General features: G+C 44.7%; 2 protein-coding genes across 2 annotated transcripts in view; one reads left to right on the top strand and one right to left on the bottom strand.

Moving 5' to 3' along the window:
- The window catches only part of CSTF3 (cleavage stimulation factor subunit 3), a 710177-nt gene that overhangs the window by 479044 nt on the left and 210124 nt on the right, over positions 1 to 21009 (bottom strand). The gene's annotated exons all lie outside the window — the stretch shown is intronic.
- Positions 1 to 21009, top strand: part of KIAA1549L (KIAA1549 like) — a 290296-nt gene that overhangs the window by 191331 nt on the left and 77956 nt on the right. The window contains 2 exon segments of the mRNA XM_050758756.1: positions 6722 to 6893; positions 15667 to 15830. Coding sequence (XP_050614713.1) covers positions 6722 to 6893; positions 15667 to 15830 — 336 coding nt within the window.

Raw genomic sequence — 21009 nt, 5'->3', positions numbered from 1 at the left:
TAGACCCTTTCATCTCCATTCCTCTGAATGGCAGATGCACCATTATTCCAGAGACAGGATACTGTTACCTGTGTGTAGTCAGTTTCAACAAACAGAACCCTCCAAGCTTATAGTGGACACCTGACAATGTAGAGATTTAGGCTGGAGGAGTGTAGTGACACTAGCTGTATCCAGCCCACATCCCCTTACCGTTTCTGTGCATTCCAGTTGGAGTTCCAACAGCCAGCCTCTGAATCTTTTTCAGAGGGCTACTTTTGAGATGTCAAAACCTGCTTTGCCCATGCCATGCTGGTCGGAAGTGCCTGGGAATTACCAGAGTTATAAATAACCTGGTTCTCTCACTTCTTGGCTGGGAGAATTCTGAAATGTATGTTTTAGATCATTTTCAAAGCTTTCCCACAGAATTAAGCTTTAGTCATTGACTGCAGTAACTGGCTTAATAACGCACCCCTTGTAGGCTCCTTCCTATTCCTGTATTACCTCCTCACCCTCCTGCCAGTTCGTTGCACCACTCAGATGAACTAGAAGCACTCAGCTCTTCTCAGGGTCTGCTTCTGAGGGCACCCAATCAAGGCAGTAGCCATCCCCAGGAGTAGAGATTCTAAACCTCTCTGGATACTTTAGCCAGTTCCTGCAAGAATGGGAACCTCTCTGGTGTATTCTAGCCAGGTCTACCTATCTTGAATTGTACTGTCACCACTGAGAACTCACGTCTAACTTTTTGTCAACTAATTTGTTGCGCTAATTAACAAAGCCCTGTTAGCATGATGTCAAATTAGAGAAGCACTCCTGGTAGCTGCCTCCGGAATGGGGACTTCCTAACTGGAATCAAGCAGACTACCCCTGGCATGTGAACCCCTGATTGATGATTTGACCACATCTCGGGTGTAACTGAACCATAGCACACATGCATAGTATCACACTGTCTATGAGTAAGCATTTTAAAGGAAATTGAAGCCATTAGCATAGTCTGTGTGCAAATCCTGTCCTCAGGCAATCTTGAAAGTATAAACAACCCATCTTAATGAACACACTTCCCTGCATGAGTCATCGTCATGCCCCTGATGGAGACTCCAGGTCCCTCCATTCGCAGTTGGTGAATTTGGCCCTTTGTCCTATTGGATGTTGCTTTGGTTCTAAAAGTCTTTGTGGTCTGGAATGACCTTATCACTAGGTAAAGTGATGGTTAAACTCGCATGTCAGGTTTATGAGTTCTCCTTTGTAGGTTCCATGTGAGCTCTATCATTTCCACTCTTCCAAATGACAGGAAGAAAGTCACTGGTGCTCAGATAATGGAACTGGGATTTGCATCAGCCAAAGGGGGAGAAGGGGCCACCCTACAACCCTGGTGTTATTTGTAAACCTAAGAAATCTAACACATTTTGCATGCCAAAGGGCCCAGAGAGGTGTTCTTTCTCTCTTTTTTTTTTTTTTTTTTTTTTTTTTTTGAGACAGAGTTTTGCTCTGTTGTCCAGGCTGGAGTGCAGTGGCACAATATTGGCACACTGCAACCTCTGCCTCCCGGGTTCAAGCAATTCTCCTGCCTCAGCCTCCTGAATAGCTGGGATTACAGGTGTGCGCCACCGTGCCCAGCTAATTTTTGTATTTTTAGTAGAGACGGGATTTCGCCATGCTGGTCAGGCTGGTCTCAAACTCCTGACCTCATGATCCACCCGCCTCGGCCTCCCAAAGTGCTGGGGTTACAGGTGTGAGCCACCACATCCAGCCCTCTCTCATTTCTTCTAAGAGCTCAGTGCACTTGGCCCCTTTAGCTGCGTGGAAAGTCTGAGGGAAGCAGGTAGGGGTTTATTTCTGCAAATCCATAATTTACAGAGGGTGTAGATCATCTTGTAACATACCCTTAAAGAAATCTTGGCAGGAAGAATTTACTATTAAGTTGAAATTGAGAGAAGCTATTAGATATTTGAATGGTCACTCAACTTCTACCAGATTCTTCTAACACTTTCCCCACCTCCTTTTCCACTAGGGAAAGGAATAACATGCCCCAGTTTCCCCCCAAAAATTCACTTTATGTGGCTTACAATATGCTTCTACCCTGAAGCCTTTCTTCTGGGCTTAGATCATTTTAAAAGATGAGCTACCCTCATGAATATGGAGATTTAACTGTCTGGAATCTAAAGATATTTCTCTAGTTAACGTATTTGGAAAACTGAGGCCTAAGAGGAAACATATGACCACTAAAATTTTTTAAATATTCGACTTAATTTGTAACTGAAGTAAGGCAAGTTTTAACTACCACAAGATGCCATTTTCACCTACCAAAGATTAGTAAAATGCTATGATCCAGTATTGATGAGTGTGGAGCAAAAAGGGCACTTTCAAACACAGCAATTGGGTATGACTTTTCTGGAGGGAAAATGAGGAATTTAGACAAGAAACTTTTAGATGATCACAGACTGACTCCTAGAAATTCATCTCAGCCAGGCACAGTGGCTCACGCCTGTAATCCCAGCACTTTGGGAGGCTAAGGTGAGTGGATCACGAGGTCAAGAAGTGGAGACCATTCTGGCCAACATAGTGAAATTCCGTCTCTACCAAAAATACAAAAATTAGCTGGGCATGGTGGTGCGCGCCTGTACTCGCAGCTACTCAGGAGGCTGAGGCAGGAGAATCACCTTAACCCGGGAGGTGGAGGTTGCAGTGAGCTGAGATCGTGTCACTGCACTCCAGCCTGGTGACAGAGCAAGACTCTGTCTCAGAAAAGAAAAGAAATTAATCTTGAGGACAAGGACACACAGGTGAACACAAAGACAAAAGAGTGAGGATAGTGTTTTCCAGAGAGTGTCTAGAAAGTGATTAGGCCATTCTTGCATTGCTATAAAGAAATATCTGAGACTAGGTGCTTTATAAGAAAAGAGGTTTATTGGGAGGCCGAGATGGGCGGATCATGAGGTCAGGAGATCGAGACCATCCTGGCTAACACGGTGAAACCCCGTCTCTACTAAAAAATACAAAAAAATAGCTGGGCGAGGTGGCGGGCGCCTGTAGTCCCAGCTACTTGGGAGGCTGAGGCAGGAGAATGGCATAAACCTGGGAGGCGGAGCTTGCAGTGAGCTGAGATCTGGGCACTGCACTCCAGCCTGGGTGACAGAGCGAGACTCCGTCTCAAAAAAAAAAAAAAAAAAGAAAAGAGGTTTAACTGGCTCATGGTTCTGCAGGCTGTACAGGAAGCATAGTGTTAGCATCTGCTTCCGGAAAGGCTTAAGGAAGCTTCGAGCATGGCAGAAGATGAAAGGGGAGCAGGTCTCACATGGCAGGAGCAGAAGCAAGAAAGAGGGTGGGGGGAGGTGCCACACACATTAAACAGCCGGATCTCACAAGAACTCATTCACTACTGTGAGGACAGCACCAAGTCATGAGGGAGCTGCCTCCATGACCCAAATACCTCCCACCAGGACCCACCTCCAACATTGGGAATACACAATTCAACATGAGATTTGGAGGGGACATATAATTTGTACTATATCATGATCTTATCAAGTGTTCTTGGGAAAAGGGGCTCTCTGGCCAAATTGGTGTGGGCAAGGCTGCATTTTAAAGCCCCTTCTTGAAGAGTCCCAAAGCCTATTTGCATACCTAAGCTCTAAAAAGATCTGAAGTAAAGACATCTCCTTAATTTTCTTCAACATACTGGTTTCCAAGTTTAAATGTCAAAAAGCCCTTGTTTTTAAGTAATATCTATATATTCCCAACATTTTATTATGAACCTTTTTTTTTTTTTTTTTTTTTTTTTTTTTTTGAGATAAAGTCTCACTCTGTCACCCAGGCTGGAGTGCAGTGGTGTGAGCTTGGCTCACTGCAACCTCCACCTCCCAGGTTCAAGTGATTCTCCTGCCTCAGCCTCCTGAGTAGCTGGGAGTACAGGTGTGTGCCACTGTGCCCAGCTAATTTTTGTATTTTTAGTAGAGATGGGGTTTTGCTATGTTAGTCAGGGTGGTCTCGAACTCCTGACCTCAAGTGATCCACCCACCTTGGCCTCCGAAAGTGCTGGGATTACAGACACGAGCCACTGTGCCTGGCCAACAGTTTCAAACTTGTAGAACAGCTGATAAAATTATAGTCAACACACATATCACTATCTAGATTTTACAATTGACATTATACTGTTACTATTTTATATTTGATTACATATATCATTTCCAAACACTTCCATAAGATTTTCTTAACATACATTTTCACATACTTCTAAATCATAGATTGATTTTGACATTCTAGCATTTCATATAAATGGAATTCTACAGTACATACTCTTTTGTATAAATCTTTTTTGACACAGTGTAGTGTTTTGACATTCATCCATGTTGTTATGTTATTCAGTAGTTTATTCAAATTTTTTTTGCTGAATAATATTCTCTTGTATGAATATACTACAGTTTGTTTATCTGTTCTTCTGTTGATGTACACCTGGGCTTTTCCAGTTTGTAGCTATTAAACAAGGCTGCTGTGAACATTCTTCCACAAGTCCTTTGGTGACCACATGGCTTTCACTCATCTTAGGTATATAGGCTGCAATTGCTGGTTCATAGGGTTGGTGTGCATTAGTTCTATAGCAAACTGCCAGACCTTTCTCCAAAGTGTTTACACCATTTGCACTCCCACCAGACAGGTGTTCCAGTTGCTTCACTTCCTCAGCAACACTTGGTGTTGTCAGTTCTTTCTTTAGCCATTCTGGTGAGTATAGAGTGGTCTTTTGTGGTTTCAATTTGAATTTCCCCATTGAGCATTTTTGTGTGCTTATTGGTTATTCAGACATCTTCCTTTGTGAAGTGTCTGATCAGCTCTTTTGCCCCCATTTTCTATTGGGTTGTAATAATATCTATTTTTTAATTTTTTTTTTTTTTTTTTTTTTTTTTTTGAGATGGAGTCTCGCTCTGTTGCCCAGGCTGGAGTGCAGTGGCCGAATATCAGCTCACTGCAAGCTCCACCTCCCAGGTTTACGCCATTCTCCTGCCTCAGCCTCCCGAGTAGCTGGGACTATAGGCGCCTGCCACCTCGCCCGGCTATTTTTTTGTATTTTTTAGTAGAGACGGGGTTTCATTGTGTTAGCCAGGATGGTCTCGATCTCCTGACCTCATGATCCTCCCGTCTCGGCCTCCCAAAGTGCTGGGATTACAGGCTTGAGCCACCGCGCCCGGCCTATTTTTTAATTGTTATGCATAGCATACACACAAAACAGTATAAGAAAGATGCAGAGTTTAAAGGACACTGATAAGAATCCACAACCTGAAGGGTAAGAACATTACCCTTACCTTATCCCAAAAGCCTTTTACATGTCTTCTCTGAGGAAGAGTGAATCTCTAAACTCTGAGTTTAGAGTGAATCTGAATTTTGTATTAAATCATTCCCATATTTTTTGTATAGATTTTACTACCCATGACTGTATCTCTAAATAGTATATTAGGTAGTTTTGCTTAATTTTTAACTTTATATTTTGTGATTTGTTCCTTTTACTCAACATCAGGCTTTTGTATTCATCCATAATGATATGAATAACCATAGTTCATTCATTTTCACCACTACACTATAGTATTTCATTGTGTGAGTATACAATAGCTCATTATCCAACCTATTATTAACAACTTTTTTATTTTTAGTCTTTTTACTGTTATAAACAATGCTGCTATAAACATTTTTATAATATCTTTAAATATCCTGTGAAATTCATAATCTGTAATATAAACTTTGGAAAATACTATACTATTTATGATTTGTTAATTATAACTGCAAAAAGTTGATAACCAAATGTTCAATAATAAAGGGTTAGTTTGATTCACCAAGCGTGCATACAGTAGAACACTATGTAGGTATTGAAACTTAAGTTTTAGTATTTGTGATTATCAATTGTTAATTACAGTAGTAAAAAATTAGTAACAATCTAAATGTTTAATAATAAAAGATCATTTAAATAAGTTTATGAGGTATGCATCAGAATGCCATGTAAAAATAAACGTTTATGCTTTTGTTATATTTAAGGTCCTTTAAAGATGCAAGTAAAAATTGCAAGATATTGTATGTAGACTATGATAAATAATCTTGTAAACTAGTAAGGAAAAGGGTTGTGTGGGCAAGAACAAAGAATGGAAGCAAATACTCTATAATGGCAACAGTAATTAGCTTGTGATAGAAGGATTACAGATTGTTTTTATTTTATTTCTTGATGTTTTTCCGTATTTTCAAATTTTCTTACAGTGAATATGTATAACTTTTAGAGAACAAAAAGCAAAACCATTATTTTAGAAAAAGAACATTGGGTTTCCAAGTAGTGCTTTTATCAGAGATCTTTTGAATTGCAGACATATAAGTTCATTTTTCTCCCTCTCTGGCAATTACAGATATTTGAAATTAACAGTCCTGTTTGAGAATAACCTAACATGCCCTGAATTAAATGCAGAGGCCTATTTTCAAATGAGGCCAGAGTTCTGTGGATGCTGGGAGACATCACTATCCTGTGTTTTCTTCTCCAACCGCAAACTGTTCTTTCCAGATGTTCATATTTTTCAAACCCTTTTTTCTCCTCCCAGTCTCCTGCTCCAGCGAGAGCAGGCTTCTTGAGAGGCTATATATAGGGAGGTATGCAAAGGTTGGCGTCTAGCCACAGAAGGCTTCAGCAGTCGGGAGAGGAACATCTGCTGATCACCTGGGTGATTGCAGGGTCCGTGCAAGATGCCCTGCAAACACTCGGCCTCTCTTTTTCCGAAAGATGGTGAAGATGCAGCGTGTCCCAGGCCCGAAGGACCCAGCGGAGCTGACTTACTACACCCTGTACAACGGGAAGCCTTTGCTGGGGACCGCAGCTGCCAAGATCCTGAGCACCATTGATTCCCAAAGGATGGCCTTGACCCTGCATCACGTTGTCCTTCTGCAAGCTGACCGTAAGGGAATGGTCTTTTTATTCAGTCTTTTTAATGCCATTAAATGTTTCCTGAAAATCAAAATGATTCCCCAAACTCATGTTAATGGTCTCAGAGCTAAACATACTTGTATTCTGGAAGGGTCTTAAATCAATCAGCTATGTTTCTGTGTTGTTTCAAGCAATAAGGGATATGTTTTGGATACTGGAAGGATGGCAATGATACTACTTTGCCCCCAAGTCCTACCCCCCTTCTTCCTCAGCATAATCTAGTGAACAGCTATGAAAATCACTGTAGCTGAGTTTATTTTTGTATGCCAGGGGGATTAAAGATAATTTGATTCAACAAACACTTATAAAGTTCTACATGAAGTCGCTTAGTGCTGCAGGATGTATGGAAGTGGGCGAGACCTGGCTCCTGCCCTTAAGGAGCAGGGAGACTTAATGCAGGTGCAATGGCACCTAACACAGGAAAGTGCTGCAAAAGGCAGCGTGTGATACAGGGTCAGCAGAGGGAGGGTTTGCTTCGAAGGGGCATCTGGAAAGGGTGAGCAGAGGAAGGATGTTAAAAATAATAGCTGTCTCTCTGAATACCCGCCCCTGGGGCAGCTGCTATGCTAGTTACTTCACCTAGATTTTCTCACTTTCTATTCTCATTGGGGCAGTGTTTACTCAGATCTAAACCACGGGAAAGGAACCCAAGGCTCAGAAAAATGAAATAACCTGCTTGGCATCACAGAAGAAGGGCTTAGGTGGCCGGGATATGAATCTACATCTGTCTGTCTGTCTGACTTTGAACCTGTGTTCTTAACTACATGACACTTGAAGATTTCAGCAGAGGGAGAAGAGGGTGTGCATATTCCAGAAAGAGAGGGCAGCATGAGCGAAAGAATGGAGGTGAAAAGTACCAGGTGTGCTTGAAAACTAGTTCAGGTTGCCTGGGGCGCCGACACCGATGGAAGAGTTAATGGAATTGGAAAGGTGTATTGATCCGGAGACTAAGGCCTTGAATGACAGGGAAGGAGATAGTACACACTCTGATCAGCTGTGGGGTGCTGATGAAGATTTCTGAGCTAAGGAGTAATATCATTGGAACTGCCCATTTTTAGGAAACTTAATTGGTCAGCAGTGTCCAGGATGGGAGCAGACAGGAAGTGGCAGGACTGGTGAGGAGTGGCGTCCCAGGCATTGGGAACCCAAACAAAAGCTATAAAGAGAGTGGGGGAAGGGGAAAGGGTGTGAAGGTGAGAGATTGGGTGGTAGAAATGTTAGTATTTGGCAGCATACTGAGCGTGAAGGCAGGAAAGGTCATCTCCCATGGGTTTGCTTTCCTAGCTTATGTCTGTGCTCTCCAAGTCCCTGACACCTGGCTCTTGGTCTTCCTCTCCTGCTCAGCTCTTGTCTTCATCCAGTTTACTTTTGCTTCCAGGGTGATGGTCCAGACTTTGTATTGTCTTGCTCAGCCAGCACATCCTCACAGACACAACTTTGTCTAGGAATGACGATGGTCACTCTCTGCAATCTTGTTTTTCACAATGACATTTTTAACCGAGATTCTCTTCCTTTGCACCTCTCCCCTTCCCTCCCTGTGGGCTCCGTCCTCACCCGCTCAACAGCTTGCTTCATCTGTTTTGCCGCATCATCTTTATGTGGACTCCAGAGCATTCTGTTCTCAGCTCTTTCTCCCTCTCTCCAGGTGAGGAATAAATCATAGAGGACGGGAGTGAAAACCACTGCAGGTGCCCAGGCGAGAGCTGAAGGTACTAAAGGTGCACACTCAGAGAAGTGAACAGATTCGGGATATTTCAGGGGACAGAGTCAATGGCGCAAGATAATGATTCTGTGTGTAGCCAGGGAAGGAGGCGGGACTCAGAGGAATCAAGGGTGACTCGTAGGTGCTGGCTTGAGCACTGGTTGTGGTGCCATTTTTTGAGATGCAGAAGGTGCAGGTCAAAGAGGATAAGTGGGGTTGGAATGGGAACAGGGGAGATGGAGCTGGGATTTTGGTTGTAGACATGTTAGGTGTGAGATGTCTACTAGACATCCACGCGGATCTCAGAAGACAAACTCAGGAGTCATCAACATATAGGTGACATTTAGAGCTAAGGGAATAGGTGAGAATAACCAGGTGGGTTTAGCTAGAGAGAAAAGGGAGAAACTGAGCCCTGGGGAATCCACATGTGGGAAGAGTGACAGCGAGCAGAGGACACTGACCAGGAGCAGCCAGGCAGATGGGAGGAGAGCATGGGGTTCAGCAAGCAAGCAAGGACAGCAGATCTCAGGGGAGGGAGAGAGCTGTGTTGATGTATATTCCCAAGAGGCAGGGAGTGATAGGGTAGAGATTAGAGGTTGGAGGTTGTGACCTTAGCAGGAGTGGTTTTGCAACCAGATGGGCTGAGAAGAACAAGGTGTGGGGAAGCAGTGACAGCAAAGGGAAGGAAATTTTCTGGGGCAGTTGCTGGAGGGATTCTATGGCATCCCAGGCATTGAGAACCCAAACAAAAGCTAGAAAGCTTGAATTGGTGTGTGTTTGAATATTGCGGGGATGCTGTCCTGGAGAGGGAGAAGCTGATGATGCAGAAGAGAGAGGCAGGAATAGTAGGTGCAAAATCTGTCAATGAATGAGGCAATGGGATCTGGTGCACAGGTGGAGGGGTCTGCAGGGACAGCTGGTCCTTTCTAATGAGGGGAAAGTGGAGTACAGGGGACACATGGTGATGGAAGCTTGCGGATGCTGTCTCCGATTGTGCTCTCTTGGGCATAGTGAAATGAAGTAGGCAGCTGAGATCGAGGTGTGTGGGGTGGATCTGAGCTGAGGTGTGGTAATACACACTGAGAATGGCAGAGCAGACTGCCCAAAAAGTGCCTGAAGATGGGCAGACAGGGCTCCACTTCTCCTTAATCCTCATGGCTGTGTCCATACCACTTCTTTTTTTCAATCCCAGGTCCTTTGAAGCTCCCCGTTCTTTGCTGCAGTCACCTCAGGGCCCCAAGAGGCCCCCATCACTCACTGGAGATTTATGCACCTGGCTCAGTATCTCTTCCTCTCTAACACTTCTTCTGTTCTGGCCATCTGCTGCTTTGACCTGTCAGTTCTGTAACAGTTCTATGATGGTCAATCTCTGCAGTCTTATTCTCAAAATGACTTTTTTAGCCAAGACTCTCTTCCTTCACTCCTCAAGGCTACCCCAGGCCTTGAGGTACTTGGGACAGGCATGAGAAGGAGAGCTGCTTCATGGTGAGCAGAGGTGAATGAAGTGTCAGGAGGACCAGGTGAGGCTAAGGGACTTTGCTGGTGGCAGTGGATGGGGTCAGGGGCCAGGACAGGAGAGAGAGGTCCTATCAGGTTAGAGTCATGGAGCCTTTTGGGAGTGAGAGTCTGGGAGGTGAGGAATGGCTCGGAGGCTCAGCTATCACTCAAGAGAGCCAAGATTCAAACTCTGTTTGGCCAGGCTCCAAGGCTGCCACCCTCTGACCCTTCCAGCCTCACTCCTTTGTCTCCTTCAGATTCACTTGGTCCTGTCAGTTGTCTTCCACAGTCACTCACAAATCCATTTCCTTTTCTCCATCCCATCATTCTCGCCCACTTGGACCATGGCAGTAGCTTCCAAAGTGACTCCCGTTAATGTGCCTTCCGCATTGTAATTAGAGTCATTGTAATAAAACATGTATTCTGATCTTACATTGACTCCACTTTAAAAAAAATACTTGCTGGCTCCTGTCATTCACAGAATAAAATCCAAACTCCTGTCTTCACAGCAGGTGCGCCCAGCAAGCGTTCAGGACTGCACAGCCTGGTCTCAGGCTGCTTTTCCAGCCATGTGGCCTGCGTTTCTCTCCTTCACATCTAAAGCCATGCAGGGGTTTTCATCCTGCATATTCCCTCTCCCTTGAAGCCTTCCTTGGCCCCCGAGGCACAGCCCTCCGTCTCCCTTGGTTCCAGGAGCCCACATTGCCCTCCTCACATTGGGCCATAACAGTTGTTTTCTGTCTCTCTCCCTCATGAGCTCTTTAAAAGCAGATGCCGCATCTCATTCATCTTGGAAGATCTAGCTCCAGCTCCTTCCTGGTTCAATTCTTGTGAAGGCAAAGGAACCGCCCTTCACCAGTGCCTCTGCTAGGTGCCGAGAGAGGCATGTGGTTAGGAGACATCATAGCACTTGAGAGAAGAGCCTTTGAAATAAGGTAACCCGGGCCCAGCCCCTGCTCTTCCACTTTCTAGTTATGGAGCTTGGAGTCAAGTTAATTAGCCTCTCTGACCTTCATTTTCCCCACCTGTAAAGTGGTAACATAAAAAACACCTCCCTAACAGAGCTACACAGGAGATTAAAAGAGATCATTATTGCCTGTAAAGGGCTTGGTGCAGTCCTGGGGCCCCTGTTAAGCACATAGTAAGTGGCAGCTGAATCTCTCCGTCGGTATCCCAGCAACACCCGACAATATCCCACTGGCACCCCCATGATATGTCATTATCCCCTTAACCTCCACACAGCTCAAACAATAAATTACCTTCTGCCTTCTAACGATGCCTCTCCTCTCCAGTCCCCTTTCCATCTTCATTAGTCGCACCCTCTTCTCTGTGTTATATGGGTTCTCAATCTCCTTTCTTCTTCATTTCTCTCCTGTAGTCCTCCAACCTCATGGATAAAGGAGATTCAGCTGCCACTTACTATGTGCTCAACAGGTGCCCCAGAACTGGGGGCACTGATGGGATATCAAGGGTGCTGATAGGATATCCTATGAAGGTTAAAAAAGGTGTTGGGAATTCAAGCCTAGACCTCTGGAGAGAGATTCAAGGTAACATTACAGACTTTGAGAATTCTGTAGTTAGAGATTAGAATTAAAATCCTGGGGAAGGCCGGGCACGGTGGCTCAAGCCTGTAATCCCAGCACTTTGGGAGGCCGAGACGGGCGGATCACGAGGTCAGGAGATCGAGACCATCCTGGCTAACACGGTGAAACCCCGTCTGTACTAAAAAAAAAGTACAAAAAACTAGCCGGGCGAGGTGGCAGGCGCCTGTAGTCCCAGCTACTCGGGAGGCTGAGGCAGGAGAATGGCGTGAACCCGGGAGGCGGAGCTTGCAGTGAGCTAAGATCTGGCCACTGCACTCCAGCCTGGGCGACAGAGCGAGACTCCGTCTCAAAAAAAAAAAAAAAAAAAAAAACAATAATAATTCCTGGGGAAAATGTGAGTGCCTGGTGAAGGAACGTAGCTAGTGGATGGAAGAGGGAAGCAAGAGGACATCCTCTGGGAAGTGTGTCCACCCCAGGAGCAGATGAGGATGAAGATAAGGCCAATGAAGGAGAAGAGAGCAGAGATCTTTAAAATCCCATTTTCTCCCAGTAGTTTCAAAATCAGCCTACAATGTTCATCTGAGGTCAGGGCTTTGAATAGAGAGTCACAGTGTTGAATACTTTGTCTCTCTCAAGGGAGAGTGTCTGCATTCTGTGTGTTCTAGAGCCTTCTAAATCACTAATTCTAGGGCCAAGACTGGAGCATGCTGTGCCCATCACCCCATCACCTCTGGGTGACGAGGCAGCGTTTGACTTTATGGAAGCAGCTGGAGGTTTGCATCTGGTCCATTTGCAGGGTCTGGAGTGAGAGGCACTTCAGAGTTGTTATCCAGCTGACGGAATAGGGAAAATTCGCCCCAAGGAGAAGCATACCAGAGTGGGAAGTGGTTTGCTTTACATGGCCACCAGACATTTATCTCAAAAAATGCCACTTGGCTGGGCGCAGTGGCTCACACCTATAATCCCATCTCTTTGGGAGGCTGAGGTGGGTGGATCACCTGAGGTCAGGAGTTTGAGACCAGCCTGGATAACATGGAGAAACCCCGTCTCTACTAAAAATAAAAAAAACAGCTGAGCCTTGTGGTGGGTGCCTGTAATCCCAGCTACTTGGGAGGCTGAGGCACAAGAATGGCTTGAACCTGGGAAGCGGAGGTTGCAGTGAGCTGAGATCATGCCATTACTCCAACCTGGGGGGGACAGAGTGAGATTCTGTCTCAAAAAAAAAAAAAAAAAGAAAAAGTAAAAGAAAAAAAAAAAGCCACTTAAAGAAATAGACTGACCCTCTGGTGAAGAGGACTCAGGCTTATTCACTTCTTTAACAGATATTTATTGAGCACCTATTATGTGCTGGGCACTGGAGATACAGCAGTGAATGAAGTGGACAAAAACCCTGCCCTCGTGGAGCTTATGCTCTAGGGCGGGCAGATCAAGGAAACTAAATAAATAATTAACATGTTCGGTGCTGATTAGTGCTGTGGAGAAAAGTTGGGCAGGGAAGGGCTAGGACATGTTGATAAGATAGTGGTTGCAATTTTAAATTGTTGGGGGGTCAAGAAGAGAATCAGTGAGGAAGTAAGCCCTGAGTGACCACCTGAAGAAAGGGAGGGAGGCAAGGGTCCCTGAGGTTATCTGGGGGCCGGGTTCCAGGCAGAGAGAAGACAGTCTGACACCCAGCACCGAGGTCATTGAGGGAGCAGAGTCGTAGCCGTGAGGTCAGAGGCACAGAAGAGTGGCCATGGTCACTAGGGCCTTATGGGCTGGGCCCCCAGTGGGAAGAGAAGCCACGGGAGGGTTTGGTGGGAGAACGATGTGGACTGAGCACTAGCCAGCCTCTGGGCCCCGGGAGTTCTCTCTCCTGCATCCAGTCACCCCAGTTATGAGCTCCAATATTTGAGGCATAGGTGATGGCCACAAAAACAAACTGGAAACACTTTTGAATGGATTCCTTCTCCTTTCAACATTTGCTGTACATGAGAATAATTTATTTTGTATTAGATTATTTGGACTCTTTGCCTTCATTCCTTCTGACAAATTATGTGTGTGTGTACGTGTATGTGTGTGTACACACGTGTACGTGTGTGTACACATGCACATAAGCACGCACTTTTATTCACGTGTGTTAACTCGGAACCGACTTTAACTGTTTATTTCAGAGAAGTGACTTTTCATAGAAACCTCTGACCTCTCCAGGTCTCAGTTTCCTCATCAGCATATTGGGGATAAGAAAAGCACGCAGGCAAAGGACCTATCACAGCGCCTAACACACAGTAGGCACTCAGGAAATGGGTTTTCCTATCAGTCTTGTACTGAAATTCTTGCAATTTAAACAATTTAAATAACCATTCATTCCTTTTCACCTTTAGACATGACTTTGTACTTTTAGGTAATTATGCCAATGAACACGACATTGAGTTTGGATGACTTCAGTTGACCTAACTTTACTCTTGTTTTGACCGTTAAATTAATTTACTGATGCATCTAAGATAAAATCTGTTCAGTTTATGTAAATGAAGGTGAGGGGATTTTACATACTGCACCAAGAAGAAGCACCTCCACTAAAACAATAAAACTGGGTAAAAACTGAACAGTCTTGCTAATAAAAAAAAATAGTATGTATTTATTTCGGGTATACACTGATGCACTGTACATTTTTCTCCATCAGGATAGAATAACCTAACTAAAAAGAGGCATACTGATATTTTTCACAGAAGCTATAAGCTTTAAAAAATGTTAATGACAGAATACTCACGTGTAAATACTGAATTGCTAAAAGCAGGAGCAATTAAGTGTTTAATGTCAACAGAAACATGTTATCTAATGAGCTGTTTTCAGAAGTTAATAATGTGATTAATCACCGATTGATAAAAACTGTGGAGAAAAAGCTCTTCTGTACTAATAGTATTCTGAGCCTAAGGGCAGCCAGATGAGAGGTAGATCTTGGCTAATGAGGAACCACTTGATGTCAGGGCTTGGCTGAAATCAGAGAGGAAGACTGGCTGGCTCCTCAGGCAGGTCTCACCATGTGACACTTACTGGTGGGGTGTTCATATTCCAGGGTCTGGGCCTCAGTTTTGCCTAGTGGCCCCCAGGTTCAGCAGGATCAGGAGGACCAACTCATGCTAACCAGGCTTACAGGAGTTTGATGTATAAACAAGATTGCCAATATATTAATTTAAACTACGGGCCAAACCTACCACAGAGAAGAGACTTCTCCTTTTAACTTGTCAACACTTTTTCTGTCTCAGGTAAATCATATGATGAGCTTTGGCAAATGTAAACACCCATGTAACCCAAGTCTCTATCATGATATAGAGCATAACCCTGTTGCCCTTTCCAGTTAATTCATCCCAGCCCCCCTCAGCCCGAGGCACCTACTGTTTTAATAGCATAGCCTTCCTGCTGCCAATCACTTTGGTTGCTCTTCTTTACTCTGGTTCTGAGAACAGCCTGAGGCTTTTGACTAGACCGAGGCATTTCCAAGCTCCCAGCCAGCTATTCTGGGGGAGATCCATCTGCTCATGTTACATTTTACTCGTTGCTCACTCTCAGGGTGACTACACTACAATATTGAGAGTCATTTCTCTGTGGCTTTTGCCTCCTGATTCCAGCACACATTTCTAATCTGCACATTTCTCCTCTTCACTTTTCTTTTGACTTGTGGACATCACCTGTGGGGAAAATTGTTACTGATCCATCTTTTTCTCCTCTTCCTCTCAGTAGTAGTGAACCCTATCATTTACTGAGCAGCTACTAGAGATCACACCAAAAACACTACAAAGTGACAGCCCATTTTACAGATGAGGAAACTGAGACTCAGGGAGCTTAAGTCACTTGCCCAAGGTCACACGGCTGCGGAGGTGGAGGCTTTCTAACCCCAAACCCTTTTAACCCCCCACATCCTTCTGTCCATGACTTGGGACTGGGGTGGGGGGTTATGTCTGGGTTGCTTTCCTCTTCCCAGTGCTGCTTGTCATGTCCCTCCTACTGGCTCTTTCCCACAGCCGTGGTGAAGAACCCTCCCAATAACCTGTGGATCATCGCCGCAGTGCTGGCGCCCATCGCCGTGGTCACCGTCATCATCATCATCATCACTGCCGTGCTCTGCAGGAAGAACAAGAACGACTTCAAGCCCGACACCATGATAAACCTGCCGCAGAGAGCAAAGGTATATGGAAGTGGTGGGGAGAGGGGCAGGAGCACAGGCCTGCGGGAGCTTGGCCTGCCGTTCCCTCTTGCCTTTTGAGGCCATTGCAAGAGCCTGCAGAAACATCAGGGCAGGTCCTCATTTTGAAGGAGACCCTTCCTTTTAGCCTCAGGACCTGATGGCTCGTGGTTATCTGATGCCCATTCTGCCATCAGTGCTTCCAAGTGCTTTATATATAGCAGCTCTGTAATTCTCCCAGCTGCCCTTGGAGGAAGGACTATTATTTTACAGATGAGGAAACCAAGGCATAGAAAACTACAAGCTAAAGAGACCTGAAAGAGATTTTAGAGATAATGTAATCAGACTCCCTCCTTGCACCCTTGAAAAGTAACTCTTTCAAGGTCATATGGTTAGTAAGTGGCAGAACTGCTGGTAGAATCAGGTCTGCTATGTTCTGAACGTTGTGGTCCACAGATTTATATGCTGAAATTCTGACCCCCAATGTGATGGTATTAGGAGATAGGGCCTTTGGGAGGTGATTAGGTCATGAGGGTGAAACCCCCAGGAATGAGATTAATGCCCTTAAAAAAGAAGCACTAGAGAGCTTCCTTGCCTCTTTAACCACGTGAAGACACAAGACGTTGGCAGCCTGCAGCCCAGAAGAGGTCCCTCACCTCTGACCATCCTGGCACCTTGATCTTAGACTTCCCAGCCTCCAGAATTGTGAGAAATAAACTTCTGTCATTTATAGGCCACCCAGTCTGTGGTGTTTTGTTACAACAGCCCGAACTGACTTAGACAAAGTCTCTTGGCTCCTAATGCAAGGCTCTCTGGAGCACATGCTTGGTTGGAGTGACATCTTCAGAGGCCACCATGATGGAGAAGCTGCAGGACTTTGGATGGGCAGCCAGCAAACCCCCGTTCAGTGGCTCCACTGAAGCCTGTCCTGGAGCCCCACCCACCCACTGTGGCCTCCACGTCTCTGCACCACCCACCTGCAGTGACTGGGAGAGAAATGGACTAGGACATACTGCAGGTCACGTTGCTCCCTTCATGATATTCCATGAGGGAAATAACTAACTGTCATACCTGATGCTTAAATAATGCCTTACAATTTGCTGGGCTCCTCGAGGTCTGTCACCTCGTTTGTTCATCACAGCAGCCTTATGAGGGAGCTCGTAGTCAGGGAAGGTTTTATTATCTTCATTTTACTGCCAAAACACCCAAGGGAAAGAGAGACTTCGGGATTTGTCCAAAGTCATGCTAGCAGCAGAGGGGTGACTGAGGCTCACATCCGAGTCTTGGAGCATTTTCTCCATTATACACCTACCTGAACCCTGAGATTTGGCATTTAGAATCCTTTTCCAGCTCTGAAGACCTGAGCTTTGTCCACCTGTGTAGGAATGAAACAGCAAACTACCCCTCATATTCCAGAGCCATTGGAATGCGTGTCAGCCATGGAGATTGTCCTTGCAGGGGTGATGCATGCCTTAGTTCTTTCTTGATGATCACACCTCGCTTCAGCAAAAGAAATCGAAGGATTTTATTGTTTGTTAAACCAATACAACTGTTTTGATGCTGCAGCTTGATTAGATACTCTGTCTGTTGAAGAGCTAAACCCCAAAGCATGTTGTTCTGTTTCAGTTGACACAAAGGCACCTGCTTCCCAGACACAGTAGGATGTCGGTAAGAAGTGTACATTGGGAATTGCCCAAGCAGTGAAAGATGAAACTCTTCCAAGAGTATGTATTTTGGTTGGGCACTGTGGCTCACGCCTGTAATCCCAGCACTTTGGGAGGCCGAGGGCAGATCACCTGAGGTCAGGAGTTCGAGACCAGCCTGACTAACATGGAGAAACCCTGTCTCTACTAAAAATACAAAATTAGCCGGGTGTGGTGGCACACGCCTACTTGGGAGGCTGAGGCAGGAGAATTGCTGGAACCTGGGAGGCAGAGGTTGTGGTGAGCTAAGATCACGCCATTGCACTCTAGCTTGGGCAACAAGAGCAAAACTCCATCTCAAAAAAAAAAAAAGAGTGTGTATTTCATCTCCATCTCAGGTTAGTTACAACATGAGCCTTTTACACATAATGGTAATAACCTGAATCTAACTGTACCCGCATCCAGGAATATAAAACATGCCATACTGAGATTGTAAGAGGCATATTTATGTTATAGATTAGACCAAAATTATACTAATCTGCCAAAATGAGTTGGACAACACGTGATTTCCGCATAGCTTCTGGCTTGAAGGCTGTCTGAAGCTAGGACAAATTAGCATTTGTGGTTTTCCGTAGCTCCTTCTGTGTCCTACTCTGTACGTAGGGCTTTGTGAGATACCTGGCTGACATTGAACGTCAAGCAAATTTATGTTCCATGAGATGATTGAATTCACTTGTGTGTGGTGGAGCTGGTTGGTTTCCCTCTCCATGAGGCTGGGCTACATACTTTGACTCCCAAAGCCCTTTTATCATGGGAAACCAGCAGGGTGGAACTGCCTCCTGCTTACTGCGGTTCTTCTGCCATTACAACCCAGGGACACTGCAGTGTTGGAGAGAGGAGAGAGCTTCCTACATCGCTTCTCACCACCTTGTGTGTGTGAACAGAATTCAATTAATGTCAAGGGACAAGGCAGAACAAAAATGTTAGTCTTCACCACCAATCCATAGACTAGGAGGATGGTCCTGGGGACATCGCTGCATCTTTAGAATTCAGGTTACAGTGCCAGAGGGCAGTCCCAGGGATCCTTCCCGAGACTCAGTAATAAACTTAACACGCTAAACAGAGGAGGTGAGTGTGGCTTTCCTGGGAGCTGAGGTCAGGGTATGGATACCCTCACCCTTCTTCAGAGACAAGGTACCACGGACTACCCCATTCCCATTGTTGTCAGGTGGGCTTCTGCAGGGAGAATGGTGAAAAATGATACATGCAAGAGGGCCAGCATCATGACTTTTGTCACCTCCTTTCTTCCTAGTTCACAACTCTTCACTCTGTCATTGGATGTAAAGCTGTTTTTCTAGTTTTTCCCTTCATAGAATTGAAGAGATCATGTTTCCCTGGAAGAGGCCACCTTAGGAGAGGGTATATAGGACCATGTTCAGATGCAGGATGGAGCTTGAAGGGTCTGTAATCTTTTGCATGAACATCTGCTTTGGACAGGCCAGTCACCCCCTAAGAACAGCCAGCGGCTTCTTCTTTCCCACTACTATCTGTAGGATGCTATCTATAGGGTATCTATAGGATAACTTACCCAACTCTGTGAGCCTAGGTAAGTTGCTTAACCTCTCTAAACCTCAGTTGCTTCATCTGTAAACTGGGAACTCATGATAATACCTACCTTCTTGAAATAGAGTGAAGATGCAATGACATAAGTTATGTACTGTGTTTAGTACTGTGCCATTAATATCAAATGAGGCTGAAACTGAGCCCCTTGAGGGTGAGGAACCAGTTTATTTAACTTTACATGTTCAGCACCAAGGACAGTCCCTGTTGTTGGAACAATAGGAAAGTTAAACATCAGGAAAGTTACTTAACCTCTGTGCCTCAATTTTTCCATCTGTAAAATGGAGATATTTCCATCTGTAAAATGGAGATATAATAATCGTATATATGGTGTTGTGAGGATTAGGTGAGTTAATATATATACATCGCTTTGAGATATGTCTGGTACATAATAAATACTACCTGTAAGTTGGCTTTTATTGTTACCCATGCTTTTTTTCTGAAAAGGTCTTGGCAGTGTATCCACCATTGAAATTTTTGGAGATTATTTTGATTTGATAATTTTATAAAACTAACTGAAGTAACTATAGCTACTTCATGCTATTTTATTATTGGGGTTAGGAGTCACTAATGTGTCTAATGGGCAATTGATTAATCTCAGGTAATTTTCCAGTTGAAAGCTAAAAGACCAGTATCCTGGGAGGCAGAAGAGTGAGGGAGTAGTAGTCTTAAGTCCTGCGCCACTTAGCTGTGTGATCTTGGGCAAGTCACTGAACCTCTCTGAGCTTTTGTTTTCTTATCTGTGAAATGAAGGCTGTGGTGTTTGCCTTGCTTACTTCACAGGTTTGTTGCAGAATGAGATATCAGTGTTTTGCATACTGTAAGTACTAAACATACACAGGGATTGTTGTGATGAATAACACAGGTGTAATTAACCTAATAGCAATGGCCACCTTTTAAGCTCAGAATTTCTTAATATCTTTCTTTGTGTACATCCATCATTGACTCAATCACCTGAAATATCCAGTGGATAACTTTAACCCAGTGTGAAAGGTAAAGGGTGAAATCCAGAGGGAGGAGAGAGAAAGTGGGGGATGGGACCAGAGTCAGCTTTCCCTATCATTGGGTTCTTGGGAAGTCTTAGCTGCTATTGGAGCCTCCCACTTCCTCACAAACAGGCCAGGAGTGTTGCACAGGAGCCAGGCCATGTACTGCAGGAGGTGCTAACCAAGCTAGGAAGCTGCAGAAGGAAAGAAACGTCTGTGGGAAGACTCATCAAATAGTGGTTAGATGTTCCAGCTCTGGGTCACATAGTCCTAGGTTCAAATGCTGACTCCATCAGAGCTCTGTGAGCCTGGGTAAGCTGCTTAACTTCTCTAAACATCAGTTGCTTCATCTATAAACTGGGGACTAATGATAATACCTACCTTCTTGAACTATAGTGAAGACGCAATGATATAAGTTGTTTACTGTGTTTAGTACTGTGCCATTAATATCAAATGAGGGTGAAACTGAGCCCTTTGAGGGTGAGGAACCAGTTATTTAACTTTGTATGTTCAGCACCAAGGACAGTCCCTGTCGTTGGAACAAAACTGAATAGGATAATGGGGGCATGAGGGTGTGGTACAAAAGGGGCCAACAGGACATGAGACTGGGCAGGCAAGTTCAGCTGCCATGTGAAGGGCTTTGAATGCCTCACCAAAGCATTTGGGGAGACATTCAAGGCCCTTCATATTTTAAATGAGGGAGTGATGCAACCATATGTGTTTTAAGGGAGATAATTTTGGAAGCTTATCAGGGGTAGGCCTGGAAACGAGCTAAATTGGAAGCAATAAGACTGAGGCAGGAGATAGGGAAACAGTGGACCTGGGGAGTAAAAGTCAGCTTCCAGAAACATTTCAGACATTGAATCTAATTGGTGACCAATTGGTTGTGGAAGGAGCAGGCAATTCAGTATTTGAGGGACATTACCAAGTCAT

Source organism: Macaca thibetana, chromosome 14, assembly GCF_024542745.1.
Source record: "Macaca thibetana thibetana isolate TM-01 chromosome 14, ASM2454274v1, whole genome shotgun sequence".
NCBI lineage: Eukaryota > Metazoa > Chordata > Mammalia > Primates > Cercopithecidae > Macaca > Macaca thibetana.
Note: the sequence above shows the minus strand (reverse complement) of the source record. Positions and strands in the feature narration are given on the sequence as shown.